General features: G+C 49.7%; 1 protein-coding gene across 1 annotated transcript in view; it reads right to left on the minus strand.

Moving 5' to 3' along the window:
* The window catches only part of PTPRN2 (protein tyrosine phosphatase receptor type N2), a 428035-nt gene that overhangs the window by 293370 nt on the left and 117382 nt on the right, over positions 1-17283 (minus strand). The window contains exon 5 of the mRNA XM_054726069.1: positions 742-844. Coding sequence (XP_054582044.1) covers positions 742-844 — 103 coding nt within the window. The remainder of the gene's footprint in view (positions 1-741; positions 845-17283) is intronic.

Genomic DNA, 17283 nt, shown 5'->3' on the forward strand with positions numbered 1-17283 from the left:
CCCTGCATCTCACCCCCTCCCTGCATCTCACCCCCTCCCTGCATCTTACCCCCTCTCTGCATCTCACCCCCTCCCTGCATCTCACCCCCTCCCTGCATCTTACCCCCTCTCTGCATCTCACCTCCTCCCTTCATTTCATCTTCTCCCTCCATCTTACACCCCTGCATCTCACCCCCTCCCTGCATCCCACCCCCTCCCTGCATCTCCCCCCCTCCCTGCATCCCACCCCCTCCCTGCATCTCCCCCCCTCCCTGCATCTCAGCCCCTCCCTGGGCTCAGCTCCCTTCCTGGGTTCAACCCCCTCCCCTGGCTCCAGTCCAGATGAGGGGAGACCTCCGCAATCAGCTGGCCGTGAGCAGAGGGTGGAATAAATATGCGCTCAGTCTAGTGGCTGTGTTTGGAGAACGGGAAGGCTGGTCTGGGCGATTCTGCTCTTTGTTCTAAGGGGACCTCACTGGTTTCTGAGCAAGGAGAGCCCTGGACTTCTCTGCTGTGAACAGGGTCCAGTCTGGAGATGCGGGCTTTCCCGAAGGTCCTGGGGGAAAGGCCCCTTGTAGCGGGTCACCTGCACCCCTCCTCCGCGGGCGAGGACACAGTGAGAAAGGGAGCGCCCGCCCCCTCACAGCCGCCCACCTCTCAGGAAAGTCCACCGGGAGGTGCTGCGCTCTGTGCCCTTAAAGAGAAATCAGCTCCAGGCGCGGGCGGTGGGTCAGGACAGAGCCGTCAACCAAGGGGACTCACCTGGCCGGGCGGGCGGCCTCAGGGCGCCGCAGCTGGGCTCGGGGGACGTGGGCCAGCGCCTGGGCCAGCGCGCGCTGCGTGTCGCCATCCTGCCACGCGAAGCCTGTGGGGAGGGGAGAGCCACGTGTGAACGGGGAGCGGGGCCAGAGCCCTGTTCAGCGTCAGAGGGCCTGTCCCTCGCCCCGTGCGCTGGGCGGGGAGCGGCGCTCTGCTCCCGGGAACTCCACTTCGCCGTCGGTGGGAGGGAGGCTGCCCGAGGCAAACCTGCTGTCAGGTCTGATCAGCTCATGGAATCCACAGCCGCCTGCGTGCTGGCCTTTAGGCACTTCACGACGGACGGACGGGCAGGCGGACGGACGTCTCCTTGCGCTTCGACCACATTCCACTCGCGCAGACCATTCTCTCTCCCTCTGGACCTTCTCAGGATCCGGACCGCCCAGAGAATGCTCGGCCCAGAAAAAGCCGCTCAGAGTCCTCTGGCGCCTCTGGCTCCCACCCCTGGGGGCTGGCGCCATTGGGGCCCGCCCATCGGGAAGCCAGATGACCTAACACATTTATAACCCTCCCCTCGAGTGCTCCTCCTTCAGCGACCCCAACGCTTCCTGTCCTCACGGCAGGACGGCCACCGGCACAGCCGCCCGCCCGCACCCCGGCGGCTTGGAGCCCGCGCTCGGGGCGAATGAGGGGCGCTGCGCTGGGAGAGCAATCAGCCTGTGGCTCAGGGGGCTGCCCCCGGGAGCCGGTTACATGATATTTGTGCTCAAATGTTATGACAAAGCCTTATTTATAACAAGGGCGACGTGGTGACGACGGCGAAACCCATGTGATTATGTATTAATTACACGCGCTGCAGATCGCATGATAATTACGCCCGAAATTACCAAATAACGCCTGGAATAATTATTATGCAATTTGTACATTTCAGATCTTATGGTAACATATTAGCACTTACAACTACCCCATGCAATTATCCATAATTACCTAATCACTAAATATCATGTAATTACGGAGATATTTGTATGCCCTGTGCAAAAACCCATTGCCACCTTCAGATCCGGACAGCTTCATGCTGTGTGTGCGCATGTGGGTGTGCATGCATGTGTAGTGCATTTGTGTGTGTGCATGTGCGGTGCATGTGTGTGCGCATGCACATGTGTGTGCGTGCATATGTGTGGTGTGTGTGTGTGTGTGTGTGATGCAAGGAGGCCCAGTCTTGTTGAGGTCACACATTCGGGCTGGATGGAAGCATGCTCAGGAGACACAGGCTCCTTCACGGACGCTCTTTAATACTTGTTTTTGAAAGACGCACCAATGGCAACACTCACACGGCGGCCCAGCCCAAGCCGAGGTCTGACAGCACCGCCAGGGGAAGCTGCCGGGGAAGAGCCCTCGCCGCCTGGCGGGCAGCCTGCTCCGGGGCTCCGTCAGGGCGCCCGTGAGAGACGAGGCCCCGCAGGCCCCTCCCAGGGACCGTTACCGGGTTCAGGACTAACATTCTCATCCTTGCAAGTCTGTTCCATCGGCTGCAGCAGCTAACACCGCCGGTGCCAGCCCTGTGCTGTGGCTGGACTGGCCCGGCCCAGCCCAGGCTCAATGGAGAGCTCACGTGTGACATCCGCGTAACACTGAGCACAGCTACACGCACGCCGCTCCCGTGGCTTGAATGTTAACATCTACCTGGAAACAAGAAAACAATCGAGACCCAAACGGAACTCCCAGGAAAAAAATAATTCAAACAACAGATTCACTAACACTCCTCACTCGGAGCACGGAGTGGAGTGGTGCTGATCCGGGCTGTGAAGGGGGCTCGATCCCTCCGGAGCCGCCGTGGCCGGCGGAGAAGGGCTCTGGGGGCACAGGGGAGCCCAGCTCCTCAGTTCCCGGGGAGCAGGCTGTGTGCAAACAAGAACCGCATCGCCCCAGGGGCTCAGATGCCCCCGTGCACCTCTCTCCAGGGCGCACAGGAGCAGATGCCACCCTGGGAGGGCAGGGGCCACTCCCAGGAATTTGCCAAGACGCACTTTTCCTACCCCCCGCTGAGTGCAGCTGAAGACCGGAACGCCTTCACGCTGAGCTGTGAGGGTGGAGAGAAGGCCGGGACTCAGGACCTTGGGCCCAAGACAGGAAATGGGTAGGGCCGCTGGACTCCCCACCCGATCCCCAGGAACAAGCAGGTGCAGGGCCAACCGCAGTGCCTCTCCCCCCGGCCAGAGGGCAGGAGAGAGAACTGAGCACATTTTACACAAACAGCTCCACTCCCGCCCACACGGCAGAGCCCTGCCCACGGGGCCCCGGGGCCTCTGGTGCCTTCCCACAGGCGGGAAGGAGGCCCCACCTCCCGGGGCCCTGCCAGGTGGGAACGGCCACCATCACGGTCAGTGGGGACCATGTGGGGAGCAGAAACCCACGTGCCCCTGCCCAGCAGGAAGGTCAGGAGCCGCTCCTGGTGTCAGCAGGGGGGGACCCGATGTCTGCCTCCACCTGTCATAGCAGAGACCCCCCCTCCTCCCCCCCCAGCAGAGCGGGGCCAGGAAAAGCCAGTTACACCCGGTTCCCTGAGACCCAGGGTCTCGTGATGTCATACAGAAGTGCCCAGGTTTCAACCGAAAATCACTTGTCATCCTGCGAGCCAGAGAGAGCTCACACTGGATGGGAAAGGCCCCAGGGACGCCCCGGGGAGGACGGAGACCGGGCAGGGCCGGCCAAACCCTCCGTCCGAGCACAGGCCCAGCTCCCCTGAGACCATGAACAGGAAGCCCAGCAAAGACACAGAAGACACAAGAGCCAAAGGCACATGTCAGGGGAGTGAGCGGCTCAGCGGGGCCTGTGACGGAGGGCGTGGGCGGGAGTGGCAGGCGTGAGCTGCAGGACGAAGACACGGAAACGACGTGTTCCAACAGCGGGAGAACATGGCCCAGGAGACTGCGGGGCTGCAGCCGAGGCCTGACTCCTGTGTCAGCGTCCCCGATGGAGAGGAGGGGCGCTCACAGGACGAAGACAGGAAGAAAGGGGTGGTGAACTCTGCGCATCTTGGCAAGAGATATAAACCCAGAGAATGCAGAAGCTGACACACCGAACAGGAGAAACCCCAATCCCCTCTACTGCAAACTAAACAGAGAAAACCATCACGGCATCCAGAGGAACACAGCACCTTCCTGCTCGGGAAGGGTCCCGAGGACACAGGATTCCCCATCAGAAGCTCGGAGGCCACGGGAAATCACGGCGCGCTCCCCGTGTGAGAGAAAAGAGCTGCCCACCAGAATCCTGAGAACCTGCCGATCCAGGGCCCCGGTGCGAGTGTCTTTAAGGAATGACAGCAAATCCAGATGGTCCCGGATAAAGCGGGGAGATGAGAGCTGTGTTTTCAAGCAGACCTGCCCTGAGAGAATCGCTGAGCAAAGGCCTGAGCGTAAGGAGATGGGAGAAGCGGCCTGGAGTGTCAAGAAGGAAGGAAACCACGGGAGACAAAGGAAATACAATCAACTCCGTGCCTCTTGAGTTTCCTGGACTTTGCTTGACCGGGGAAGCAAATGTGGTAATACTGTCTGATGTGCTTCCAGAAATATGGTGAGGAAATAATAAAATCATTGTAACAAATAGTGGGGAGGTGTCCTCGACGGAGGTACGCATCCTATATGCCACTCAAACTGGTAAAATGAAACCACCGGTGAGCTCATGTATCCATAGTGTGATATCTAGACCAAGCACTAAAAATGCTAGCAAGAGAGTCACTCAAAAATACTATGCATAGCTCTAGCTGGTTTGGCTCAGTGGATAGAGCATCAGCCTGTGGACTGAAGGGTCCCGGGTTTGATTCTGGTCAGGGCTTGATCCCCAGTAGGGGGTGTGCAGCAGGTAGCCAATCAATGTTTATCTCTCATCATTGATGTTTCTATCTCTCTCTCCCTTTCCTTTCCTCTCTAAAATCAATAAATATATACATAAGCCAAAATGGAATGCCTATGTGACCTAAAGGAATGCAGGAGGATCAGGGAAAAAGAGAATAGAACAAATACGAAACAAAAAATAACATATGGGAGAGAAACCAAGATGGCGGCATAGGTAAACACCTGAACTTGCTGCCTCGCACAACCACTTCAAAACTACAACTAAAAGAGAAAATGGGTATCATCCAGAACCACGGGAAGGCTGGCTGAGTGGAAATTATACAACTAGAAGGAAAGAGAAAAGCACACTGAGACTCAGAGGAGAGGCGGAAGTAAAGTGCGGAGGTACAGAAGTGCATGCACGGAAAGGGCTGGCAACTGAGTACATGGTTGTCTTTTTCAATCAGGAGGAAGATACAAGCTCCCAACTGCTCTGAACTCCAGTTCTGGGCGAGACTCTGAGGACCCAGACTCATACAGGGAGAAACTGGACTGTCTGGCATCAGGTGGAACTAGAGGGCGGCTTTCTCTCAGAGGTGCTTGCAGCGATCATTGTTCTTGCATGGAGCCGCGGGACACAGAGACACAGGACCTCTTCTAGGCAGGGCTGACGGTCAGCCATTGCTGTTTGCTCCACCCTGGTGATTCCCTGAGACCCCGCCCCACCCAAGCTGTGCGCAGAGGCTTTTGCATATGAATGGCCTGGCCCTTTGCAATCTGAAACCTAACAAACTGCAGCTGGGTCAGAGAGCCCCAAAACATCCAAAAGAGGACCCAAGGCTCCACAGCAGCTTGCATTGCTTCACAGCTGGGCCTCATCTAGGCACCTCCAAACCCCAAACAAAGAGGAGGAATCTGCTGTAGCTCCTGCTGGGTGGCCTCTCTCCTTGGAGATCCAAGAACCAGAGTACCCAGTGGTCAGAGAGAGACCATCCAGACTACAACTCTTCAGATCCATAAGAGGCACACTCAGGGGGCAGACTCAGTGAGTGTCAAAGCCCCACTGAAGCAAGTCTTGCCCCATAAGGGTGTCTCCAGCACAGAAGTTTTCCCATCGTAGACACAGCTGATCCTCTCAGCCAACTGGCCTGGAGGTCAACTCCTCCCAGTGATACCAACAGCAATCAAGGCTTAACTATAATGAGACTGTGCACACAGCCCACAAAGGGGTGCACCAAGAGTGTCCACCTCAGGTAATTAGGGCGGTTGAGCCACTGGGCCCTATAGGACACCTAGTACACAAAGCCACTCTATCAACACAGGGAAGCAGCCAAAATGTGGAGACAAAGAAACAGGTCACAAGTGAAAGAAATGGAGGAAAGCAAACTACTGGATATAGAGTTCAAAACCATGGTTATAAGGTTACTCAAGAATCTTCTAGAAATTGCCAAAAAATTTAGTGAGACCCTTGAGGATATGAAAAAGGACCAACTAGAAATTAAGCATACATTGACTGAAATAAAGAATAGTATACAGAGATCCAACAGCAGACTAGAGGATCCCAAGAATCAAGTCAGAGATTTGAAATACTAAGAAGCAAAAAAACACCCAACCGGAAAAGCAAAAAGCAAAAAGAATCCAAAAATATGAAGATAGTGTAAGGAGCTACTGGGACAACTTCAAGTGTACCAACATCCGAATTATGGGGGTGCCAGAAGAAGAGAGAGAGCAAGATACTGAAAACCTATTTGAAGAAATAATGACAGAAAACTTCCCCCACCTGGTGAAAGAAATAGACTTACAAGTCCAGGAAGCACACAGAACCCCAAACAAAAGGAATCCAAAGAGGACCACACCAAGACACATCATAATTAAAATGCCAAGGGCAAAAGACAAAGAGAGAATGTTAAAAGCAGCAAGAGAAAAACAGTTACCTACAAGGGAGTACCCATAGGATTGTCAGCTGATTACTCAACAGAAATTATGCAGGCCAGAAGGGAGTGGCAAGAAATATTCAAAGTGATGAATAGCAAGAACCTACAACCAAGATTACTCTACCCAGCAAAGCTATCATTCAGAATTGAAGGGCAGATAAAGAGCTTCACAGATAAGAAAAAGCTAAAGGAGTTAATCACCACCAAACCAGTATTATATGAAATGCTGAAGGGTATTCTTTAAGAAGAGGAGGAAGAAGAAAAAGGTAAAGACAAAAATTATGAACAACAAAGTGACAACAAATACATATCTATCAACAAGTGAATCTAAAAATCAAGTGAATAAAAAGTCTGAGGAACAGAATAAACTGGTGAATATAATAGAATCAGGGGCATAGAAAGGAGTGGACTGACAATTCTTGGGGGGAAAGGGGTGTGGGGGGTGTAGGAAGAGACTGGACAAAAATCGTACCCCTATGGATGAGGACAGTGGGGGTGGGGGTAAGGGCACAGGGGCGGGGTGGGAACCAGGTGAAGGGGAGCTATGGGGGGAAACAAAGAGGAACAACTGTAATAATCTGAACAATAAATATTTATTAGTAAAAAATAATAACTGCCCTAACCGGTCTGGCTCAGTGGATAGAGCATCGGCCTATGGACTGAAGGGTCCCAGGTTGGATTCCAGTCAAGGGCATGTACCTTAGTTGCGGGCACAAACCCAGTAGAGGGTGTGCAGGAGGCAGCTGATCGATGTTTCTAACTCTCTATCCCTCTCCCTTCCTCTCTGTAAAAAAATCAATAAAATATATTTTAAAAAAATAACATATGAAATTTAAGCCCCATGATATTAAAAAAAAATACCTTAAATGTAAATGGGTTAAATATACCCAGAAAGACAGACATTGACTGAGTGGATTAAAAATGCTCAACTGAAGATTAAAAATGGCAGCGGAGTAAGTGGATGCTGCACTGACATGCTTCCAGGACCAAACTGGAATTATAACTAAAATACAGGACAACTTCCTGAATAATCAATGGAGACTCATTGGAGAGAACCCTGATAACTGGGAACAGGAAGTGGAGACGGCTCCCACAGACAGCAGCTGAGTTTCAGAGACATATCTCAGCTGTTGTGGGGGGAGAGCCACTGAGAATTCTGGGACCTAATGCCCAAGCTGACCTCCCCAGCAGAGAACTGAAAAAGGTGCCCACATAACATCTGGCTGTGAAAAGCCGTGGGGTTGCTGTCTGCCAGGGAGAGATGGCTGGAAATTCAGGCACCCTCTTAAAGGGCCAATGCACAAAATTCCTTATGGAGCCACCCACCTTGTGCTCCAGCAGAGGGAAGGTGGAGTGGACTGGAGCTGTGTGAGCAGAAACCAGGATGGAAGCTTTGGGTTTAGAGCTCAGAAAGCAGACACCCTGGTTTTTTGTGCTGAGTCATTTGCTCACACTATGGAGGCCATCTTCCTCATGCAGACATTTGCTATACAGGTGGCTTTGCCTGGGGGAAAGACAGTTGACCCACCCTATTGGAAAACATCTTGCCCCGTTGTGTGAGTTTCTGAGGCCCATTAAGAGACTGAGAAAAACAATTAGCCTCCGGGCAGAAGCAATTGCCCCACCCTGTTGAACAAAACTCTCACCACACCTGTGGACAATTGCCTGAGGGTAATTCAAGGCATAATCCTATCTCTGGAGGCTTTGAGGGATTTCCTGATCTAATTAGTAAGAAATAGTGTTTATTGCACTGTCCTGCACTAGAGATTGAGAGGCAAAGAAACAACCCCCAAATGAAAGAACAAGAGAATTCTCCAGAAGAAGAAAGAAATGAAATGGAGATTAGAATTTTATCAGATATAGAGTTTAGAATAATGAGATAAAGATGCTCAACAACATGAGAAAAGATATAGCAACCACGAAAACAGAAATAAATGACATAGCACAAATAAAGAACACGTTGGAAGGAATACTCAGCTGATGAGCGGAAGCTGAGGATTGAATCAGTGAATTAGAAGACAGGGTTGAAAAAAAATCACTCAATCAGAGAATCAAAAAGAAAAAACAATTAAAGAAAACAGGAGGACAGTGAAAGAGAGCTGTGGGATGACATGAAACGTAACAATATTAGAATAGCAGGTGTGCCAGAAGAGGCAGAAAGGAGTAGAGAAGGTATTTGAAGAAATAATGGAAGAAAACGTCCCTAACCTGGTAAAGGAAAAAGTCACACAAGTTCAGGGGGCACAGAGAACCCCAACCAAGAAGAACCCAAACAGACCCACACCCAGACACATCATAATTAAAATGCCAAAAACTATAGACAAAGAGAGAATCTTAAAGGCAGCAAGAGAAAAGCAAACTGTTACCTACAAAGGAGTTCCCATAAGGCTGACACCTGATTTCTCATCAAAACTCTACAGGCCAGAAGGGAACGGCATGAAGTACTCACAGTAATGGAAAGCAAGGATCTGAGACCAAGATTACTATATCCAGCAAGGCTATCATTCAAAATAGACGGTCAAATAAAGAGCTTCCCAGACAAAAGAAAAAAAGGCTAAAGGAGTTCATCACCACCAAGCCAGCATTACAAGAAATGCTAAAGGATTGCTGAGAAGAAGAAACAGAGAGAAAAACCTAGTCATACAGAATTAAAATGGTAATAAATAAGCATATCTCAATAATAACCCTAAATGTAAATGGATTAAATCTCTAATCAAAAGGCATGGTGTAGCTGAATGAATACAAAAACATGACCCAGCTATATGCTGTCTACAAAAGACCCACCTCAGAACAAAAGACACACACAGATGAGAGTGAATGGATGGAAAAAAAAATTTCTTCCATGCAAATGGAAACAAACAAACAAACAAACAAACAAACAAAAGCTGGAGTAGCAATACTCATATCCAACAAAATAGACTTCAAAATGAAGGCCACAACAAGAAACAACAAAGATCACCACATAATACTAAAGGGATCGATCCAACAAGAGGATTTAACCCTGATAAACACATATGCACCAAATATAGGAGCACTTAAATTTATAAAAATAATTCTGGAGAACTTTAAGGGAGAGATGAACAACAATCCAGTCATAGTAGGGAAACTTTAACAACCTGCTGACTTCACTGGATAGATAGATCTTCCAGACAAAAACTTAACAAGGAAACAGTGACTCTAAAGGACACACTGGATCAGATGGATGTAACTGACATTTATAGAACATTTCACCCCAAAGCTGCAGGATATACATTCTTCTCAAGTACACACGGATCATTAACAAAGATAGACCACATGTTAGGACACAAAACAAGTCTCTACAAGTTCAAGAAGATAGAAATCATATCAAGCATCTTCTCAGATCACAGTGGAATGAAATTAGAAATCAACTACAATAAAAACACCCAAAAACATTCAAACACATGGAGGCCAAATAGCATGTTACTAAACAACTAGTGGCCCAGTGCATGAATTCATGCACATTAAAAGGGAATTAATTAGAGGAAATATTTTAATATTGCTATTTGCCCTTTCTCTATAATAGAAGTATCAGAGGTTAAAGAAAATTAGTAAAATGTATATGAAAATCTCCCTCCTGTCAGAGTCTGGGGCATGCCGCAGGATCCAAAGTCGAGTCCCCACCCACCCACATGCGCCTCGAAATCACGGGAGACCCAGACCTGTCTGGCCCCACCCCCATTGGGCAAGATCCAGACCCGGCCGGCCCCACCCCTGTCAAGCCCCACTGGGCGGGGGGTGCAGCCTAAGGTCCCCGTCGAGTCCCGCTGGGCAGGGGGCCGGCCTGAGGTCCCCGGGCCCAGGCCGAGGGGGCACTCCTTGAGGTCCCCTGTCAAACCCTTCCAGGTGGGGAGTGAGGCCTGAGCTCCCCCATTAAGTCCCACTGGGTCGGGGCATGGCCTGAGGTCCCCCGTAAACCCCCGCTGGGCCTCAGGTCCCCCACCCCGGCCCAGCACCATGCAGCCTCAGGTCCCTGCTGATCACTTGTTATGAGAACCCAGCCTCCGCTGTGGGCGCTGCCATCTTGTGGCATCGTGAGGGTCAATTTGCATATTACCTCTTTATTATATAGGATGAATGGGTTACCAACAAGATTGAGAAAGAAATAAAAAACTTCCTGGAAACAAATAAAAATGAACACATAACAACCCAAAATCTCTGGGACACAGCAAAAGCAGTCCTGAGAGGGAATTTCACAGCACTACATGCCTACCTCAAAAAAAAAGAAAAATTAATAATGAACTATTTAATCCCACAACTTAAAGAACTAAAAAGAGAATAACAAGGAAAGCCCAGAGAAAGATGATGGAAGGAAACAATAAAGATTAGAGCCGAAATAAATGGCATAGAGGCTAAAAGAAAATACAAAAAATCAATGAAACCAAGAGCTGGTTCTTTGCAAGGATAAACAAGATTGATGAACTGTTAGCCAGACTCATGAAGAAATGGAGAGAGGACCCAAATCAATAAAATTAGAAACAAATGCAATGAAGTAACCACCGACACCACAGAAATACAAAGGATTGTAGGGAAATACTTTGAACACATATATGCCAATAAGCTGACCAATGTGGATGTAATGGAAAAATTCTAGAAAAATACAGCCTCCAAAAACTGAATCAGGAAGAATCAGAAAACCTGAATAGGCCAATAACAATTGATGAAATAGAAGTTAAAACAAAAAACAAAAAACTCCCAGCAAACAAAAGCCCTGGTCTGGAAGGCTTCAAGCAGAGTTTTATCAAACATTCAAAGAAGAACTAACACCTCCATAGACCCCTCAAACTATTCCAAAAAAATCCAAGAGAAAGGAACACTTCCAAGCTATTTTTATAAGGTCAGCATTATCCTAATTCCAAAACCAGATAAAGACATTACAAATAAAGAGAATTACAGGCCAATATACCTGATGAATGTAGATGCTAAAATGATCAACAAAATATTAGCAAATCGGATCATACACCATGACCAAGTGGGATGTATTCCAGGGATGCAAGGCTGGTACAATATCTGTCCATCAATAAACGTGATACATCACATAAACAAAGTGAAAGACAAAAATCACACGATCATATCAATAGATGCAGAAAAACACTCGACAAAACCCAACCCCCATTTCTGATAAAAACTCTCATCAAACTGGGAATAGAGGAAGCATATCTCAACATGATAAAGACATATATGACAAACTGACAGACAAAAACTAAAAGCATTTCCCCTAAGAACAGGAATGAGACAGGCATGTCTGCTTTCACCACTCTTATTCAACCGAGTACGGGAAGTCATAGCCACAGCGATCAGACAAGAAGAGGAAATAAAAGGCAACCAAATTAGAAATGAGGAAGTAAAACTCTCATTATTCACAGATGACATGAAATAGAAAACCCTAAAGACTTCACAAAAAAACTATTAGGTTTAATGAATGAATTTGGCAATGTAGCAGGATACAAAATCAAGACCCAAAAATCGATGGCTTTTTTATACACCAATAATGAATTCTCAGAAAGAGAAACTAAATAAACAATCCCATTTACCATTGCAACAACAAAAAAAATTAAGACACTTAGGAATAACCTTAACCAAGGAGGCAAAAGACCTGTACTCAGAAAACTATAGGACATTGAAAAAAGAGATAGAGGAAGACATAAACAATTGGAAGAATATACCGTGTTCATGGATTGGTAGAATCAACATCATTGAAATGGCCATATTCCAAGGCAATCTATAAATTAAAACTTCACAGATCTAGAACAAATACTCCAAAAATTTATATAGAACCAAAAGAGACCCTGAATAGCTGCAGCAATCTTGATAAAGAAGAACAAAGTTGGAGGAGTCACAGTGCCAGATTTCAAGTTATACTACAAAGCCACTGTAATCAAACAGCCTGGTACTGGCACAAGAACAGCATATAGACCAATGGAACAGAACAGAGAACCCAGAAATGGACCCAAGCCATTATTCTCAATTAATATTTGACAAAGGAGGCAAGAGCATACAATGGAGTCAAGACAGTCTCTTCAACAAATGGTGTTGGGAAAATTGGACAGATACATGCAAAAAAATGAAACTAGATCACCAACTTACACCATACACAAATATAAACTCAAAATGGATAAAGGACTTAAATGTACGTAAGTTGTGACCCATAAAAATCCTAGGAGAAACCATAGGCAGCAAAATCTCAGACATCCCTCCTAGCAATATGTTTACGGTACAGCTCCTCGGGCAAAGGAAACTAAGGAGAAAATAAACAAATGGGACTACATCAAAGTAAAAAGCTTCTGCACAGCAAAAGAAACCATCAACAAAAGGAAAATGGAACCTACCGTATGGGAGAACATATTTGGCGATGATACATCTGATAAAGGGTTAATATCCAAAATATATAAGGAACTCATACACCTTAACAAAAGGAAGACAAACAACCCAATGAAAAAATGGGCAAAGGACCTAAATAGACACTTCTCCAAAGAGGACACACAGATGCCAAGAGACATGAAAAAGTGCTCAAAGTCACTGATCACCAGAGAGATGCAAATCAAAACGACAGTGAGGTATCACCTCACACCTGTCAGAATGGCTGCCATCAACAATCAACAAACGACAAGTGCTGGCGAGGATGTGGAGAAAAAGGAACCCCCGTGCACTGCTGGTGGGAATGCAGACTGGTGGAAAACTGTATGCAGGTTCCTCAAAAAATTAAGTATGGAACTGCCATTTGACCCAATGATCCCATTTCTAGGAATATATCCTAAGAAACCCGAAGCACCACTCAGAAAGAATGTATGCACCCCTATGTTCACAGCAGCACAATGTACAATGGCTAAGATCTGCAAACAGCCCACGTGCCCATCAGTAGACGAGTGGATAAAACAGCCGTGATACATTTATGCCATGGAATACTACGCAGCAGTGAAAAAGAAGAATCTCTTACCCTTTGGGACAGCATGGAGGGACCTGGAGAGTATCGTGCTAAGTGAAATAAGCCAGTCAGAGAAAGACAAGTATCACATGATCTCACTCATATGTGGAATCTAATTACAAAATAAACTGGATCCAGAGACATGGAAGCATGGGACGGAGTGCAGAATCTCAGAGGGAAGGCAGGAGAGGGTGGTGGGAGGTAATCCACCAAGGACCTTTATGCACATATGCATGGCCCTTGGACACAGACAGTGGGGCGGTGAAGGTGGGGGGGCGGGCTGGAGGGGATCTATGGGGGAAAAGGGGACATATGTAATACTTTCATCAATAAAGAATTATTTTTAAAAAACGTCCAACTCACCTATATGCTGTTTATAGAAAATTCACTTCAAATATAACACCATGGGCGGGCTGGGAGAGAAAGGGCGGGAACGTAATGTCGTTAATTAAAAGAAAGCAGCACGGGCTACAGAAATGGCAGGTGCATGAGCTCAGGGCATTGCACGGGGAGGGCGAGGGTGCGAGGGTCAGTACCTCATAACGCACACAGCACGCCCCACGGCCGGCGAGGCGCGCAGGCTGAGAGGCCTGGCGGGGATGGACACAGCACAGGTACAGCTGGGACTGCAGCCACTTTCACAGCCAAACGCAGGGCGAGAACGTGCAGAACCGGAGAACAGCGGGGTGCGGTCAGCCGACAGTTCTGCCCGCCTTTCCAGGACCCGGGGCAGCAAGTGCAGCGCCACGCCCCACCGCGGGCCCACGGGCAGGGCCTGGGCCGGGGCCGGGGGGCGGGGGTGTCCTGGGTCAGAAAACAGACCTCCGCTCAGGAAAAGGATCCAAATCTCTGCGCTCCGTTCACAAAGGAGTCAGCTGGCAGAGCAGCAGAACATCCCGGAGCGTCGCCCGCAGCCGACGGCACCTGCGCACCCCGGAGCGGGCGGGCCAGAGGGAGCCCCGGGCACCGTCCGCAGGCGGAGCCACAGTGCAAAGGCCACCGGTCGGATGTGCTGGAACAGCTGCTGGAACAGCTGAAATGCACGGAGTGAAGTTTTTGCTGCCAAATGCTTCCCTTAGACAAAGTTTCAAATCAGTCACCCCGTCCTCATGGGGAACGCTGGGAGGGAGCAGAGGGAAGCCACGGCAGGCCGAGGACGGCAGCAATGAAGAGAGAAGTCAATCAACTGACATCAGGAAACACACAGAGGAAGTGAAAACAAACAGAAAGCCAGTTCTCTGAAAAGATCAGCAAAATTTACAAATCTCCAGCAAGACTGACTAAGAAAAAGAGAGCCGTCACGAACGACCAAACCCAGCGACAGAGCGCGAGATGGACACGCCCTGCAGCCCCGCCCGAGGCCGGCCGGGAGCAGAGCCTGCGGCAGACCGCCCTCCCAGGCACCTGGGGCCAGGACTGACTCCTATTTAAAAACACCCCAACAGAGCTCCTCGGCACATGTGCTGTGAGGGCGGAGGCCCACTCAGCCACCAGGCTGCCACCTCCCAGAACTCGCGCCGTCGCCGAGGGACGCAGCTCCTGGGAGGCCCCGAGCCCCTGCGGAGGGACCGCCGTGCCGTGGGTGAGAGCTGCCCCCTGGGGAGGGACGAAGAGGCTCGGGCTGCCACGTGGTGGGGGTGAAAGAGCTGCCGCCCACCGGCCGCAGTCCTGCGCGGACGTGGTCGAGGTCACACGCTACCCTTACAAGAGGGGCCTGGGACACTCCCTTCCCTGCACTGTCCTCACTCGGAACAGGCCCTCTGGTTTCTGGGCGGAACGCACTGCGCGGGCTCCGGTGCGGTCGGCGTCCCTTGTCCAGCATCTCGAGCCCGGACGGGGAGCTGGTTCTTGCCACTGAACTTGTGTCGGTTCGGCGGCTCCGGGCCAGGCCCACCGTGAACACGAGGCTGGCGGAGGTGTGGGCGGCGTCTTCGCTTCCGGAAAAGGAACCGTCCAGCAGCCCGCGGGCAGGAGCCAAGCTGTGGAGCGACAGAAGCAGCACGACGCCGAGCGCCTCCTCAGGCCTCCTGGCACGTGTGAAAGATGCAACGACAGCCGTGTGGGGGGAAACCCCCGAGAAAAACCGCCCTGAGAATTCTCCGAACACTGAAGGGAGAATTCACATGAACTGTACACACTGCTTCCAGGAAATAGGAGAAAAAATAGTTCCCAGTTAATTTTAAGTAGCTATTATTAACCTGATACCAAAAGCAGATAAAACAGTACCAGAAACAGGACCCACAGACCAGCACCCCGCACGAACACAGACATACACATCTGTAAGAAAATCTGAGCACGTAAAATCCAGCAGCACGTAAAACTAATCACACACCAAGGCATTTGCTCCAGGGGCGCAGGGCTGGTTCAACATTCTAAAATAAATCAGTGTCGTCACGGGATGGAGAGGCTAAAGAAGAGAAACGTCACACGATCAGATCAAGGCAGAGAAAGTATCTGAAAACATCCATCCACTCGCGATGGAAACGCCGAGGAAAGGGGGATCGCCCTGATCGCGTGCACCTGCAGGCCCTGCGGCTCGTGCGCTCGGCGGAGCCGCTTTCCGCTGGAGACCCGGGACAGCCAGGAGGGCGGCCGCGCAGCAGGGAGGACTCGGCACGGACAGCCCGCAGGCGGGAAGGGAGAGACAGGCGGCACCACTTCCAGCCCCGCCCGCCCGAGGTCGGAGCGTTCTCCGTCCACCGGACAGTGCAGTTCCGTTCCCGGCTGGGGGCGCACGGGAGGCAGCTGATCTCCCTCTTCCTCCCTCTCTTCCTCCCTCTCTTCCTCTCTCTCTCTCTCTCCCCCCCCCACTCTCTCTCTTTAATATAAACATGCCTGCAGGTGAGGATTCAAAAAAAGGACCTCTTTTCCAGATGACATGATGTTCTATATGGAAAATACCAATGAATCTACAAAAAAAAACCTCCTACAATTAATAAATTCTTTTTCTAGGTACTAGCTATGAATACACTGACCCTGAAATTAAAATAAAATACTTTGGTGTGAATCTAACAAAACATGTGCAGGACTGTGTGCTACAAGCTATATGATGCTGATGAAGAAATCAAAGATCTAAATAAATGATACAACATGGTCATGAATCAGAAGTCCCAACATAATCATGTCAGCTCTCCTCAAATTAATGTACACGTTTAGCATAATCTCTATCAAAATTCCAGCAAGATTTTTTTAAAATTTACTTACTGATTTTAGAGAGAGAGGGAGGGAGAGAAAGAGATGGAAACATCGAATTGTTGTTCCACTTATTTCCGCCTTCATTGATGGATTCTTGTATGTGCCCTGACCGGAGATTGAACCTGCAACCTTGGCGCATCAGGACGATGTGCTACCAGGCCAGGGCTCAGCAAGATTCCTTATAGATACAGGCAAGCTACTTATAGGGAACAGCAGAGGAACTACGGTAGCTAAACTATTTGGAAAAAGAATAAAGCAGGAGGAATCCTCCGACCTCAGAATTGCATGCCGTAACGTCACTGTGCGGGCACCGTGACCGGGATGAAGCGACAGGCACACAGCCCCGGACACAGACCCTGCGGCTGCAAAAGCAACTGATGGTTGAAAAACTGCCTTTTCAACAAACGGCGCCGGAGCAAACCATGTCCGAAGGCGAAAGCCTCCGCGTGTCTCACAGTTTGCACAGAGAGCTCAGCTGGAGCGCAGGCCGGTGCACAGCCGACGACAGCAACACTTCAGGGGAAACAAGGGACAACCCTCGGGCCCAGTACGACCCACAGAGTCCTCGGACCCGGCACCAAACGCCGTGCACAGGAGAGAACAGTTGACGCAATGGGCCTCATCAAGATGAAAGTTTTTCTCC

The sequence above is a fragment of the Eptesicus fuscus genome, chromosome 14, assembly GCF_027574615.1.
Source record: "Eptesicus fuscus isolate TK198812 chromosome 14, DD_ASM_mEF_20220401, whole genome shotgun sequence".
NCBI lineage: Eukaryota > Metazoa > Chordata > Mammalia > Chiroptera > Vespertilionidae > Eptesicus > Eptesicus fuscus.